Source organism: Physeter macrocephalus, chromosome 11, assembly GCF_002837175.3.
Source record: "Physeter macrocephalus isolate SW-GA chromosome 11, ASM283717v5, whole genome shotgun sequence".
Taxonomy (NCBI): Eukaryota; Metazoa; Chordata; class Mammalia; order Artiodactyla; family Physeteridae; genus Physeter; species Physeter macrocephalus.
The window spans coordinates 38,037,758-38,053,926 of record NC_041224.1 but is presented as its reverse complement, the minus strand read 5'-3'; the positions used below and the strand labels follow the sequence as shown (position 1 = coordinate 38,053,926).

Here is a 16,169-nt window from a genome sequence, read left to right as displayed (position 1 = left end):
GGCCACAGCAGTGAGAGGCCCGCGTACCACCAAAAAAAAAAAAAAAAAAGGGTGTGAAGTAGATTCTCCCCTGGGGCCTCCAGAATGAATGCAGCCTGCTGACAAGTGATTTTATCAATAGTTTCAGTGAGAGTGACTTCTGACCTCCAAAAACTGTCAATAATGTGTGGTGTTTTAAGCTAAAAAAAAAAAAAAAAAGAAAAAAGAAAAAAAAAAGGGACTCTCTTTCCCTGGGTGGCTAAGTTAGTAAGACATAACCAGTAGCCTCCTGTTTGGCCTTGGCCACTCTGCTGAAATGTGGAAATGCCAAAAATGAAATGAAGCCAAGATGGAGGAAAGCAGGGTCATGAGATGAGATATTCCAGAGAACACTGCTTGATGAGCATCTGGATCAATGCCTAAAGGTTCGAAGCACACCACAAAGCACCTTAATGCCTGAAGCTTTTCCACAAAGTTTTCAGTTACATGAGCCAATGAATTCCCTTTTTAATTTGAGCCAGTTTGAGTTGCAACTATCATTTGCAACTAAAACAATCCTGATGAATGCAGTAGGCTATGTTTAGACCAACAAGTCTGTGTACTCAAGACCTAAAAATATCAAGGCACATTAATTGTGGAAGTTCAGGGCCTATCCTTGCCACCATCAATACTACTGTAAGTGAACTAGGCATCTCCTCCCAAGAACGTGTCTGCTCGTGACAGTGACGTAACTTACATGGCATTTTTATGAGCCAGTGCCACATCTGGCCTTTAGAAAGTGCTCAGGAAAAGAGGGTTATCTTCTACTCATTTGTCCAAGAACCAATTGTGTATTAAGCCCACAACGTGTGGGACTTCCCTGGCGGTCCAGTGGTTAAGACTACGCACTCCCAATGCAGGGGGCACGGGTTTGATCCCTGGTCAGGGAAGTTCCTGCATGCTGCTCAGCACACCTTCAAAAAAAAAAGCCCCCAACATGTGCCCCACCCTGCCCCAGGAGGCAGGGAAGGCACATGGCAGAGGCAAGTCAGGTCTAGGAGCTGCATTCACAAACTCACAGGCTTCCAACCGAGTTTTCTTTCTGCCTCCTCTGAAGACAGCACAGGGAACTATATTCAATAGCTTGTAATAAACTATAATGGAAAAGAATCAGAAAAAAAGAATAAAGACATATATGTATATATATATGCATAGCCAAATCACTTTGCTATACACTTGAAACACAACACTGTAAATCAACTATACTTCAATAATTTTTTAATCTAAAAATTAAAAAAAATGCCACGCTGGTATTAAAAATTAAGCAGAATGGAAGGTATACCTGATTCCCACCAGCAGTCACTTCAGTGAAGTTTTCTGACTCAGAATGAAGTTTAAACTTTTAATAATTGTATTTAGCATTCAAACAGCATTCAGAAAGGCAAACGAACTGGCAACAGAATAAGTAAACACATGAGTTTAGCCGAAGGCTGTGTCTGCAGGGACTGACTAGGAAAGAGCCACCCTGGAGGACAGAGAGGGAGGGATTCTGCTGGCTGCTTACTAATGAGTCAGGGCTGCAGGCCAAGTCCCCTAAGGGGATGCCCAGCAAGGGTGCCCCGGCCTGCCAAGTCCAAGGCACCTGCGCCTGGCACCAAGGGAGCAGAGGTGGTAAGAAAGGAATTCTTTCCCTAAAGCCCTGTGGGGCTTTGAGAGTCCAAGGACAATGCTGGTCTGCTGCCTGCAACAAAGGGCAAGGTAAAAGGCCCACCCGTCTTGGGAGTCAGCAAATTACATCAGCTTGTTGCATATACAGTGACATTTTTTTACTGGTTTTATTTCACAAGCTCCATTTGCCAGGCAATGCACCTGGGTCATGTACAGCATTCACTCCTCACAGCACCCCTATGAGGTAGACACTATTATGACCCCCACTTGCAGGTGAGGACACTGAGGCACAAGACTGGTTAAGCAACGTGCCCCACATCACAAAATCAATAAGTGGCCGGGTCAGGATTCGCACACAAGTCTGTGCTCTCAGCCTCTCCACTCTGCTGCCTCTTCAAAGAGGATTTAGAATCCTTGGGATTCTTAAAACCTTTGAAAGTAATTTGAATATGCTCTCAGGAGACCTGGCCTTGCCCCTGCAGGCCCATGGGTGGTAGCTGGGCACTATCTATGTCTGCCTGGGGTTTCCCTCCTCCTTGGCAGACAAGCCTTTTCTTAAACTCTCCTCGAACTACCCCACTGAGGTGTCCTTTCTCTTGCACCCTGGCTGATACAAGGGGGTATGTGAAGGGTAATATCCACTTTCTTTTTATAGTTCTTGGTATATGTATTTTTTAACATTTTATAGTTAAGTATTCTAATGCAGAGTGATAGAGAATTTGAGTCTTAAGCTAGAAACAGAATGAATATTTATTATTATGGGAAAAATCCTTTGACTAGGCTTCCATGGTTATGTGAATCTAAAAGCAGCAAGTTGTCCTGGGGAAAGGTGATAAACATAAACGAGCCGCCTGGTTTGCTGTGTGTGGTTCAGCAAAGATTGGCTCTCCCTGGATTCCACAGTTCAGGGCGGACGTTTGCACAGGAGCCCAGAGGATGAAGTTGGGGGAGCCATCGGGGTAGTCTAGGGTGGCCCTGAAGCAGGCACATGGCAGGAAAGGCCCTTAAGGGGACTCCCCCTAGAGAAGGGCAGAGGCCCTGGAGGCTGACCCAAATTCAGAATCAAAAGGTTCATGGAACAGCTGAGGGAAGCCACTGAGGACTTAGGGACCCTGGCAGATGTCCTGCTCTGAGGAAGGCAGGCTGAACATGTGACAGCCAAGAGAAGTTGTTCTAGGGCACCAGAGTGGGCTGCCACCACAACCCTGTGCATGTGTCCACAGAGAGTGGGCAGGCCCGTGGACCATGGGGAGACCTTCACTTACACCAGCGACACCTGTGGTCACCATGGTCAATTAGTATGCACATCTAATTTTCTGGTGTCCCAGTCCAGCTTGGGAAGGAGGACTGACCCCTGGAATTCTTTGACATCCAGGGGAAGGGTGATCTAGAGGGAAGTACAAGAACTGTTGCTTATGGACATAAAGGCTTGAGCATCAGCTGGAAAAGTAAAAGTGAAGGAGTGTGTCCCAAGTTGATGACACAGGTCATACCAGGAACCTCCAGGGTCCCAGACCAACCCGCCCATGGGGGCATCTTTGTGTCTCCAGCTCTGGGACCAGGAAAGGTAGGATGATGTCATCCTTGAATAAAAACACAGAGCTATCACCTATGCCATGAACATCGCGGAGAGCATGTTGCCTTTCCTGTGCATGCTCACCAAGGCGGGTAGGGTGGGGTAAGGGCGTCAATGCTGGTACCACTGCTAGACTCACAGGATGATGAGCTCAGATCAGAGCCACAGCTCTGCCCATGGTTAACTTCATGCCAGAGAACATCAGATAAAGGAGCACCAAACCCTCAAGAGGTTTAAGGAGGACTGACCCCTGGAATTCTTTGACATCCAGGGGAAGGGTGATCTAGAGGGAAGTACAAGAACTGTTGCTTATGGACATAAAGGCTTGAGCATCAGCTGGAAAAGTAAAAGTGAAGGAGTGTGTCCCAAGTTGATGACACAGGTCATACCAGGAACCTCCAGGGTCCCAGACCAACCCGCCCATGGGGGCATCTTTGTGTCTCCAGCTCTGGGACCAGGAAAGGTAGGATGATGTCATCCTTGAATAAAAACACAGAGCTATCACCTATGCCATGAACATCGCGGAGAGCATGTTGCCTTTCCTGTGCATGCTCACCAAGGCGGGTAGGGTGGGGTAAGGGCGTCAATGCTGGTACCACTGCTAGACTCACAGGATGATGAGCTCAGATCAGAGCCACAGCTCTGCCCATGGTTAACTTCATGCCAGAGAACATCAGATAAAGGAGCACCAAACCCTCAAGAGGTTTGTCTAACCTTGATCACTCCCAGACACAACACCCATGAATCCCCCCCAGCCCCTCCCAAGGGCAGGAGACAATCCTTGCAGGCTCAGATGCCCTCCAGTCTCTCCCAACGCTGCATCACAAAATATAGCCATCTGTTCTTCTGAAACCACCCACTTCCATCTCTCATTTCTTCCTCATTTTCAATTCCTACTTTTCTAATTATTCTCAGTATCTAAATGTCGCAATATAAATAAGCAATACTTAGAGACTATTTTACTTTGGTTTCTTTTTTGCAGCTTTCCCCAACCTGATTCTCCCCAAAGGCTGCTGGGACCAGCCCAGCCTGGCTACCCCACTGCACGGCAATCTGACAATTGGCTTATCAAGAGAGCGGAACGGTTGAAGGTGCTGTCCTCCTTCCTCTGGGTTCCCCATGGGGCTGAGTTTCTGCCTCCTCTGCCCTGGCCCCAATAAAACTCAGATGTTTCCATCTGTCCATAGGGAAAGGTGTGGAAGGACCTGCACTACGAGGCTAACAGTATTTAACTTGGAATGTGTGTGAGAAAGAAGAAATCAACAGACTTCTGGGTTATTTGACTTTCTTCCAACAAAGCACATACATCTTTTGTAATGAGAGTTCTGGGGCTGTTAATCACATCCCTCTGCTTTATTGCTGGATCTCACAGCCAAGGGGAGGGGGGCGCTTGCCACCCCACCTCCACCGGCCTGCCCCACCGCACCCCTAGTCTGGACATTTCCAGCCTGCACTACAAATGCAGAGGAGCAGGGGTCAGAAGCAGGGAACACGGTGAACTTCAGACCCACCTGAGCTCTACAGGTGGGTCTGAGAGAGGGCCAAAGCCAGCTGGAATAACGACCTTCTGGCCATTTTAGACAAATCAAGACAAATGTGAAGGAAGCTACCTTGTGTCATGTGGAAGTGAGTGAAGGGTGAGGGAGGCACAACTTTCCTTCCCCCAACTGCGTAAGAGGGTCAACCGGTTGGCAACACCTATTAGCATCCTATGGATAAAGATAGCAAACTGGAGAAAGCAGCTTCTCCTTCAAGTCATACTCAAGGAGTTTTTGGATTTTTTTTAAAAACTCTGTTTAAGAAATCTACATAATTATCTGTGTACGTATCTGTCCCCTCTCACTTATTCTTAGGGTTTGCCACAGAGGAATAAGGGAGGAAGGGAGGCTCTCAATATTCTTAACTGCAAACAAGCCATTGAAAACCCTTTCTTGAGTTCAATCAGTTAGCTTAATATTTGGCTCCAAGATCAGTTTGATCCTGACCTGGTTTATCTTTCTCAAAGGTGACGACAGTGCCCTAATTTCCAGACAGAAAATATTGTTAACCCCTCTCCTTCTCTTCCCCTGCCCCCAATAAATTACTATGCAGTGAATCTCTAGTCTAGTTTTTCTCAAATAGGATCTTGCACTGAGATTGTTAAAAATGCAATTACATTCTTACTTTCAAATGATTCAGAGAAATAAGTGTGTGGAGAGAAAGCACGTGTGTACACAAATATGGCAAAAATATTAACAAAAGGTAAATCTTATAGGTGAAGAGTATACAACTAAGTATTCATCCTACTATTCTTGCAACTTTTCTGTGGGACTGAATTTGAAATAAAAAGTTGAGAAAATTTTAAAATAAATAAAATTGGCAGTTTTATGAACCCCATGTTGAGCCTGCTGACCCAGCATCTCTGGGGGGCAGGGCCGAGAATCTCACCATTGCCCTGGACAATGCAGTCTCAAATGGTTAAAAGAAAATAAGAGATTAAAGAGCAAGCAACAGTTAGAAAGCTCACATCATACAGAGGGGTTCTGGACTCCCACACACATCACTAACCCACTCGAGTTACTGGGAGAAAACCTAGAACTAGCAGAGGTGCCAACCCTGTAAGCTCTCCTGACCCACCACGAGTGGCGCTGAGGGTGGCCACAGCGGGGCCAGACACAGGACCTGCCCCCGTAATGCTCTACGTATCTGGGGTGGGGCTAAGAACCTCGAGGCATCTGTGTGACAGCAGTGCTTCCAGGTCAAGGTGGCCTTGTTAGCAAGTGGGGGAACCTCTGGAATTCAGCCTCCAGTCTCAGTCTGTTCTTCCTTTGAGCTAAGTCACACCTGCTGAGCCAGCTTCTTGCCAAACCACAAAAGGGTAGGAAAGAACATTCCAGAGCTGATTGATTCTGTCTCTCGACAACTAGTGTAAACAGAGCTATTCTGTTTGATCACAATGTCAACTCATCTGTAAAAAGCACGTAACAATTGTCTGAGATGTTGTGTCAACCTCTCAACAAACCTTCCTATCTCAGATGAAGAGACCGGGGCTCAGACAGTGAAGTGAGTCACGGCCAGGGGAGGACAGAGCCAAATCTGAGCCCAGCTTTTGGCCAGTCGATTTCATGGTTTATAACCATTCACAAGAATATATGGACTGTATGGGAGAACAAAGAAGAAATCACAGGGGGTACTTCTAGAAGCAGAGATGAGATGCCTTTTAACTTCAAGAACTTCCACAGAACAAAGGTGAGGGATAACAGATGTCAAAACCTCTCAAGGAGGCCTATATTTAAACTGGGGGAAGGAGCTCAAATTATAGGCATTGTGAATAATGTTGGTAAACACCTCTAAGTAAACAATTAACAGAAAGCTAGCTGTCACACAAGTAAAAAACTCCCTCAATGCTCAAAATTAATAAGTCTATGAAAAGCAGAGAAATAGTCACATGAACCTCTAACTTTTTAGCCAGAACTCAAGACAGCAAACTACCAAAGCTGCTGTGGATTAAAGGTAGATAATGAAGCCAAGCTTCTCATTCCATAAAAGGCCAAACAAGAAAACCACTCACCCGAAAAATCACTGTCTAAATACAAGAAGGAATACACAATATACAAAGGTTTTGTGATGCATCCACACAAGCACACTGCTCCTTGAAATTTAAAGAAAAAATTTATTGAAGATCTGAAAAACAATTTCTAAAAGATTGACTTTTCCAGAAAACTGCAGCTACACAATGCATTGCGTCTATCATGTTAAAACGTGCATTAGACACAAATACAACAACCATGAAACAAGCCACCATTCTTTGACAATCTGAGCAAAGATAAAATGCCTAAGGAACAACATGGATGACTTGCAAAGGATGGGCTCTTTACTGTAAGCACCATAAAAAAAAGGGGGGAGCACAAATGGATGAGTGTGTTCAGTTATACACACTGAATTGAACCTTTGGCACTAGGAATCAGAGCATTTTGTCATATAGCATTAACACATATTATAAAAGTGCGTAGTGTCAAAGGAATAGAACCACCAGCATTCAAAAGCAGCTTTGTCAACTAAGCAATAAAACACTCTACAGTACGTCTCTCTGTTGTCCATCATTGAATACACTGGTAGCAACTTTGAAATGAAAAAAAAAAAAGAAAAAAGGAGCTGTAACCCCTTTTATTTTCTGTTTAAAATCATTGTAATGAAAAAAAAAAAAAAAAAAAAAAAAAAAGAAAAGAAAAGAAAAAAGGAGCTGTTAACCCCTTTTATTTTCTGTTTAAAATCAAACAGAAAACAAACATCACTTCTGTTATACACTAACATTTCCAAAGTACATCATTTGTACAAGAGAAGGACTAAGAAACAAAAATGTGTTTACAGAGATCCAAACGAGTGAGTATAAGCGCCTCACACAGCTTTCCGATGGTACTCAGGAGGAGCCACTTCATAATCGCTGGCACTAAACAAAGTTGCAGAGTTCTTTGCCAGGTATCTAAAAATGAAATATTCATTACAAGCATGAAAAAGAATCTATTTTGATACTAATCTCTTCTCAATTATATACAGAAGCCACACAAAGCACTTTAAAATATACTAAAATAATCACAACCTCACAGTAAAACTATGTAATTATAACTCAGGTAAATAGGGTTATATACCAGACAACAACACAAAAAAAGGATGAAACTCCAGTTACTCCCCTTATTTCAAATAAGCAAAGAACAGGAGTCACCAGAATACCAACCTGAGCACTTGGACTACCTTTAAGAAACAGGTGTCGTTAGGCTAAAAGAATAACATCTAGGTGTTTTCTTCAGCTCTCTGAAATCCGTCATATTAAATATAGATTCAGAAATTGACCAATAATTCTCAAGCTTAAACTTGGAATTAACACCATAAAAATCAAAGGGACCTGAAATGTCAAGTAGTAGAGCACTTTCATTTCATAAAGAAGTGGGGGCAGAGAAAGAATGTTAATTCATCATTGGTAAAGCAAAGACTATAAAGCTGTTCAGATTTCCAGGTTCATGTTGGTTTTAAAATTATTATAAAATACACGATGCCGTTTTAAGAAAATTCAAACACAGAACTATATAAAGTAGCAACGGAAAACTCCTTCTTTCCCAAAACTATGCCCAAGAAACAACTCACTGTTAAGTATGATCCTTATTTTTCCAAATCTATTCTAAAGATTGAAAGCGTTTCTCTACAAACCAGAGGAATCATACCATATTCTACGGCAATTTATTTTTTTTAAACTGACACAACATGGACATCTTTCTTGATTCGTATATTTAGACCTACCTCATCTATTAATAACGGTTTAAAATTCTTCCTTTTTTTTTTAAAATGCAATAAACATGCTTGGAAATCTTTGTGCATTCAAGTATTTCTACAGGATAAGTTCCCAGAAGCGTAACTGTCTGGTCAAAGGGTTAAAGCACATTTAAAATTTTTATATGCATTGCCAAAATGCCCTCCAAAAAGCTGTAAAAACCAGGATTGCCCTTTTCTCCATTTCTCCAAAAATATAAGCCAATCGACAAGAGGTATTTTAATTATGTTAAACATATTTTAATGGCCTTTTTACTGACATTTCTGTAAATTTCCAATGTCTATTTTTCACTGGTTTGTTCATCTTTTTCATATTAAGAACCCTTCTTTGTGTTAAAGATACCAGCCCTTTAACATGTATGTGTAACATATATTCCCTTCATCTTTAAGAGCTTACATTTGCACTTACATTGTTCCATTAACAATGTATCTACTCTTGTACCAATACCCTACACTGTTCTGTTTACTTTAGTTTTATAATAATATCTATATAGTGTCAATCTATCACAGAGTAATTTTCAGTACACTAATTAATTCATGTTTTTAATTTCAAGCATTAATTTTTAGACTTACTTTAGGAAATCATGAAGATAATTCAGTAATAAAGCAAGGCTCTTCTCATCCAGAGGTGTATAGGCCAACATTGCTCCAATACGTACTATTTAAACAAAAGAATTTAGTCAGTTACATCCAAGGTAGCACTATAAGCATGTATTTTAATTACACGAGCAAACGCAACAATCACTGATTCCTTTAAAGTATATGATTTTAGAAACTGACTTTGGATTTTACTATATTAAAATTCAAATTGGAATTAAATCATTATTTTTGAATGTTATTTTATGTTACCCCTTGATATAAATTAGGAGACAAAAATATTAAAGGCTCAAAGGAAAAAAAGTAAAATTGTTTTCTAAACGGCAGTATTACCAAATAATCTCAGTAGATGTGGCGCTCCATACACCTGGGACATGGGCGCATCAGGGTGATCTGCGAGGATTTCAGCATACTGTGGTCTCTCAAATTTGTAGAGCAGCTGAGTGCCCAACATTACATTGAAGTATTCCTTGATCCCTGCCACAACTTCATTAACAGCGTACTCCCTGATAAATGAATAAAAATATTTACATTCAAAGCAGGTCACTGAAAGGAATTGAGAGATGAAGATTAAGTCAACCAACATTAAGGGTAACGAATTAAAAGGTTAAACTAATGACCCTGAGCCTCTACTGAACAGATTTTTAAAACAGATTTAATAAAAAGGCAACAAGTCAATTCCAAAAATAGACCAGTGGTGAGCAAACTACAGCCCTCAGGCTAGGGATGGTTTTCACATCTTCGAATAGTTGTATTTTAAATGGTTATATAGGTACTTACATATAGCTTCGATTTTACCTGCAACATTTACTTATCTGGCCCTTTAAGAAAACGTTTACCAAACTACAATGAGGTTATCACCTCACACCAGTTAGAATGGGCATCATCAGAAAATCTACAAACAACAAATGCTGGAGAGGGTGTGGAGAAAAGGGAACCCTCTTGCACCGCTGGTGGGAATGTAAATTGATACAGCCACTATGGAGAACAGTATGGTATGGAGGTTCCTTAAAAAACTAAACTAAAAATACAACTACCATATGATCCAGCAATCCCCACTACTGGGCATATACCCAGAGAAAACCATAATTCAAAAAGACACATGCACCCCAATGTTCACTGCAGCACTTTTTACAATAGCCAGGTCATGGAAGCAACCTAAATGCCCATCGACAGACGAATGGATAAAGAGGATGTGGTACATATATACAGTGGAATATTACTCAGCCATAAAAAGGAACGAAATTGGGTCATTTGTAGAGATGAGGATGGATCTAGAGACTGTCATACAGAGTGAAGTAAGTCAGAAAGAGAAAAACAAATATTATACATTAATGCATATATGTGGAACCTAGAAAAATGGTACAGATGAACCGGTTTGCAGGGTGGAAAGAGACACAGATGTAGAGAACAAACGTATGGATACCAAGGGTGGGGAAGTGGCGGGGGTGGGATGAATTGGGAGATCGAAACTGACATATATAAACCAATATGTATAAAATAAATAACTAATAAGAACATGCTACATAAAACATAAATATGATTCAAAAAAAAGAAAAAAAAAAAACATCTGCCAGCCAAACCCCCTAAAGCAATGAAATTCTATTTCACTAGTTTCTGATGGTTTTTTTTTTTAATTTATTTATTCTATTTTTTATTTTCGGCTGTGTCTTCGTTGCTGCGCGCGGTCTTTCTCTAGTTGAGGCGAGTGGGGCCTACCCTCCATTGTGGTGCGCAGGCTTCTCATTGCTGTGGCTTCTCTTGCGGAGCACAGGGCTCTAGGCGCACAGGCTTCAGTAGCTGTGGCTCGCGGGCTCTAGAGCACAGGCTCGGTGGTTGTGGTGCACGGGCTTAGTTGCTCCCTGGCACGTGGGATCTTCGCAGACCAGGGATCAAGCCCGTGTCCCCTGCGTTGGCAGGCGTATTCTTAACCATTGCGCCACCAGGGAAGCCCCTGATGGTATTGTTTTAAAGTACACATTTCAGATAATTTATTTAGAAATAATGTTTGAAATGTCTTTGGGTATACTTCAAAGATATGTATATTCTTACTTATTATCTGTGTTTCCTCGAGATTTCTTGTAATTTGCATAATCCTCTAGAATGGAATCCACATTCTTCTTGGCAGGAAGATAAAAGAGCTATGAAAACAAAAATACACTTCAATACTAATATCCTCTTTTTCAAAGGAAAAGTATACTGGAAAAGCTTTAACACAATAAAAGATGACCTAATAGTATTAAAAAATAGAAAACGGCACTGTTCAGCACTTAAAGCATGGCTAATGTGACTAACTAAAAATTTAGTTCTATTTAATTTCAATAGCCAAAAGTGGCTAGTGGTTGCCATACTGGAAAGCACAGCTCTGAAGACTCAATCTGTTGGACACATTACACTATTACTATATATGGAATACACTTGCACATAAATTTACCTTTGTGATATTATCAAGTCATCATGTATTGTAGTATTATGTGCCAGACCCTGTCTGAAGCACTTACCTGGATATTCTCTTCATCCTCACATCAATACTATGAGGTTGGGACCCATTATTCCACTAAATGTAAACACTAAAACACAAAAAGGCTGGGTAACTCGCCCCAACTCAGTAAGTGGCAGAACTAAGCTAAACCTAGCAGTTTAGCTCCAGAGGCAAATCAAAAATCAAACGAAGTCCACATACTGTACAGTATATGACTGATGTCTATGAACTTTCATAATCCTCACACAGTCCCTACTTCTCCCCTACCCCTGCTTGTGCTATTTTAGAAATTGGTTTTGTCCTGTAGAGTGCCTCATTCTGGACTTTGATACCCTTATGATGTTACATACATACCTCATAATGTCCCTATCTCCTGGACACAGTTAGAACTAGGATCTTGTCAGATTCAGGTTTTTTTTTTTTTGTTTTTTTTCTTTTTTCGCGGTACGCGGGCCTCTCACTGTTGTGGCCTCTCCCTTTGCAGAGCACAGGCTCTGGACGCGCAGGCTCAGTGGCCATGGCTCACGGGCCCAGCCGCTAGGCGGCATGTGGGATCCTCCCAGACCGGGGCATGAACCCGTGTCCCCTGCATCGGCAGGCGGACTCCCAACCACTGCGCCACCAGGGAAGCCCTCAGATTCTTTTTAGAGGTCACAAATACCTTGCAGGCAGTATTGTGTGCTTCCTATTACATTCCATTAGCAGCAACATATGAGACAATATCCCATTTTCAATGATAGTAAGACAGGAAGTACATGCTTGTTTTTATGGATTTTCAGAATAATGTGTTCCTGCCCTAGCAACCGCCAACAATGAGTTATCTTGACCTTTAAAAAAAAAAATCATTATAAACTCATGTACTTTGATATATGTACTTCGTTTTAATCCTAAGTCCTTTCTGATGATCAAATTATTCAGTCCCTGAATTAAAATACTCATCAGTCATACTTTCAATATTCAAGTCTATAACCTTTTCCTTTAGAAAAAAATTTTTTACACTAGCAAGAACATATCATATAGATTACAATCTGTGTAGCTTTCAAGTTACCTGTTTTTGCCGGGTAATTAAGTCCCAGTCATCAACAAGCCATGGTTTTAGTTCTTCAGGAATCTTTACTTTAACTTCAACTCTGTTCATGAATGTTTCCTCCTAAACAGAAAAAAAGGAAGAGTATTAAATATCTGTCCTTTCTTGCTACGTAACAGCTCCAAAAGTGTTTTCTAAAGGCTTTTCTGAACCTTTAGAGCCTCTGGGTATAAATTAATGATTTAGTAAAATGGACTGCTAGAATTGTCATTTCAAAACTGATAAATGAAAAGATCATATAGCTAACTCCTGGGAGAAAAGAATCTTATCTTGATAGTCCATTCAATGTCTTTTCATGTGAAAGCAAATATTCTTTAGCAAATTTCCTTTTCCTCTATAAATGACCACTCCAACTTGATGCATTTTAACTTAGTATTTTCAAATTTATTGATTTTGAATAGTCATACCTCCAAAGACTAGCCCAAACACGACTATCTTAAAGTTACATCTTTAATACAGAAAATTAAATGTACTGTCTTCTAATTTGTCTTCAATAACTGCCTAAAAATACCTAATTTTTAGAACATACCACTGTTTTAACCTCAGCTTCAGAGATGTAAACAACATTGGTTAAAATTTTAAAACACCTATTTTCAAATTTGTAACTTTGGAAATTATAAATATAATAAATTAGAAATAAGACATTTTATTCACTTATGTAAGAATCCTAAACTATTGTACCCACACATACATGTGGAACTGATAGGCTTTCCTGGCATTTTTTGTGGCTTTACTAAATCATCTTGGGACACACTAAACCATTTAATGGGACCTAGCTAAGTCTATTCAGTCTAATACCAAAGAAGTATTTAGTGTTGTACATGAACACAGAGCTTCACAACGAACATCTGATGACGAGTTGGGGATAAAATCTAGCAGGAACATACCTAGTGCTACAAGTGAAATAAAGATGTATACAAATATATCTTTTATCCAAAAAAGGGAAATATTTTCACTTCAGTAGTTAACCATGTTAGCAATGCTTCTGAGACACTCAAAGTTCTATGACTTTTACTGTGTTATAAAATGACAAGATTAAAAATTCTAACATGCTATATATTCATAAACTTAAGGAAAAACTCACATTTTCAACAGTAGGATCTACACGGGCCCTTTTCTTGCGAGGAGGCTGAGGTGTCTCACTGGTACTGCCACCATCTCCATTTCCAGGTGCTGTAAAAATTTGGGGGTCAGGAAGGGGTATTTTTAGCTTAATAAAAGAGAAACTCTGTTAAGGAAACTAGTTTCATGACATACCCTCTTTTGACTTTTCCATTACATTGATTTTACTTAAATCTACATTAAAGAATCATATTCCTACCAAAAATATAACTTTTATAAACAGCTGTACCAAACATCTAGTACAAAGCGACATTTAATAATATTACCATCTTACATTTATTTTTAAAATGTTATTGTCTCAGGATCAGTCATTAAGTAACATGAAAATAATAAACGCTTACAGGCTTCTCCATGGTAGAAAGAGTATGAGTGCTCTACTACTAGGTACCTAACTCTGTAACATTGCTGTGACTCATATTTGAGACCATCAACATAAGCTTACTCTAAAACTTCATAACTTTAAAAATTTAACAGTGAATTCAAAATGCAAATGTTATATAAGGCAAAATAATTTAAACAAAGTTAATATTCTTACTTTTCTGTTTGTTCTTTTTTGTTTTCCTGAAAGGAAAAGAATAAATAATTAAATAATTATTGCTAGTAAAATTGCCTGTTTAAATTCCTTTTACCAAGTTAAGTTCATAGAGAAATACTGCCTTGTTTGCTAAGATCAGGCAGCAATCTTATTTCCTGCATATTCTCATTCACTACTCAGACACAAGGACTTTTACTGATAGTTGGCTAAATCCACATCTCCCTCCACATACTAGAAAACCAAACCAAACCCACATCAGGAGACTTCCTTCCAGGGTTATATGATTTGTTTGTAAGTTTATAGCATGTTAAGTGATAAAAATATACTTTATGAGAATATTATTAGTTCCACAAACACAAAAAAAGGCTCCAAAGGTTAAAATATTTTCTCCCAATTACTTTAGTACCAGCATAATTTGATTTTAGATTTGTATGTTTCAGACCAATCCATTACTCCACTCTCAATGGTCCAAATTCTTTCACTTTATTTCGTCTCTGAACTATATTCCCTCCACTACAACACCAAACACTCTGTTCTCCAATTCGTAGAACAAAGCTAATGTCTTGGTTATCATCTCTAATAGCAACTTAACTCATGTTTATTTATATACACACTAACAAAAAGTAAATTATAACTTTGATTTTATACATAATTATTTCTGGAATACAAGGAAAACAGTTTACAAAGCCCATGATTATAGATTATGCCTGGAGGGACCATAACAGAACTCCTGAATATTTTTGTTTTTCTATAGCTTTAATACTTACAAATGTTAACTACCTCTATTTATTTAATTTAGAGCTTGGGGTTCATTTGATGACTCAAAATTAACTTATGTTGGTTATAAACACAAGAATCTGGCCACCTGATATTACAGGTTTTTCCCTCCTCTAAGGTTAACTTCTGTAACACTAATATTTGTCGGACAGTATTTGAGTCAGATTAAACCATGAACTTTTACATGTCAAGAACGTGTGCAGACCAAGAGAAGCCAAGAGCCCTTACACTCCTTTCTTACCCAGTCTATACCAAAGAATTAAGGAAAAAATACTGACAACTGATCTCAACTCTAAAGATCAATGAACTATACTTCAATGAATACCAGTGGTAAAGACTCTTGCTTCAACCTTCTTGCTTGTATGAATTAAACATGCAAGCTACTTTCTCAAAGTACGCAACGGATTTCATACAATAAATAAACTGCTGGTGTTGTCTGATTTCCTATTTCTAAGCCTCAGGACTAAATGTTATAATCAAAATATGAACTGTTAGATTCAATGTATCTGAAGAATAACTGAAGCCCAAACTCATTCTTGAGAAAAGTCATTCCACTAAATAATGAACCAAAGTATGCTTGGAAGCCAAAGCACTAACAAAATTCACGTATATTCACTATTAGTTTATAAAGAATAAGCGCCCAACCTTAAGGACCTACTAGATGTCAACAAAATAAAGGTAAATCTGGTTCTCAAATTTTCCAACCAGATGCATACATGTTTATGTATATTCAGAGAAAGCTACAGATCAATTACCAAACACTAAATATGGTGTAAGGTGTAAAACTAAATATTAAAAATTGTATCAGAACCTCAAATCAAAATGAAAGAATTTTAAAAAAATAAATCTACAGGGCTTCCCTGGTGGCACAGTGGTTGAGAATCTGCCTGCGGATGCAGGGGGCACGGGTTCGTGCCCCGGTCTGGGAAGATCCCACGTGCCGCGGAGCGGCTGGGCCCGTGAGCCATGGCTGCTGAGCCTGCGCGTCCGGAGCCTGTGCCCCGCAAAGGGAGAGGCCACAACAGTGAGAGGCCCGCGTACCACCAAAAAAAAAAAAAAAAAA

The 16,169-nt window shown here is 39.9% G+C and overlaps 1 protein-coding gene across 5 annotated transcripts in view; it reads right to left on the bottom strand.

Moving 5' to 3' along the window:
• The window catches only part of MORF4L1 (mortality factor 4 like 1), a 36,688-nt gene that overhangs the window by 6,460 nt on the left and 14,059 nt on the right, over positions 1 to 16,169 (bottom strand). For 2 of the 5 annotated variants that reach the window (XM_007100186.4, XM_007100187.4), the window contains 7 exons: positions 14,330 to 14,355; positions 13,757 to 13,845; positions 12,634 to 12,735; positions 11,156 to 11,244; positions 9,437 to 9,609; positions 9,080 to 9,164; positions 7,422 to 7,664 (listed from right to left, as the gene is read on the bottom strand). In XM_007100186.4, coding sequence (XP_007100248.1) covers positions 7,580 to 7,664; positions 9,080 to 9,164; positions 9,437 to 9,609; positions 11,156 to 11,244; positions 12,634 to 12,735; positions 13,757 to 13,845; positions 14,330 to 14,355 — 649 coding nt within the window. In that variant the 3' untranslated portion in view covers positions 7,422 to 7,579. Of the gene's footprint in view, positions 1 to 1,037; positions 1,113 to 7,421; positions 7,665 to 9,079; positions 9,165 to 9,436; positions 9,610 to 11,155; positions 11,245 to 12,246; positions 12,413 to 12,633; positions 12,736 to 13,756; positions 13,846 to 14,329; positions 14,356 to 16,169 lie in introns of those variants that run through there. The other 3 variants (XR_008618538.1, XM_028496245.2, XM_028496246.2) reach the window with 3 other exon arrangements.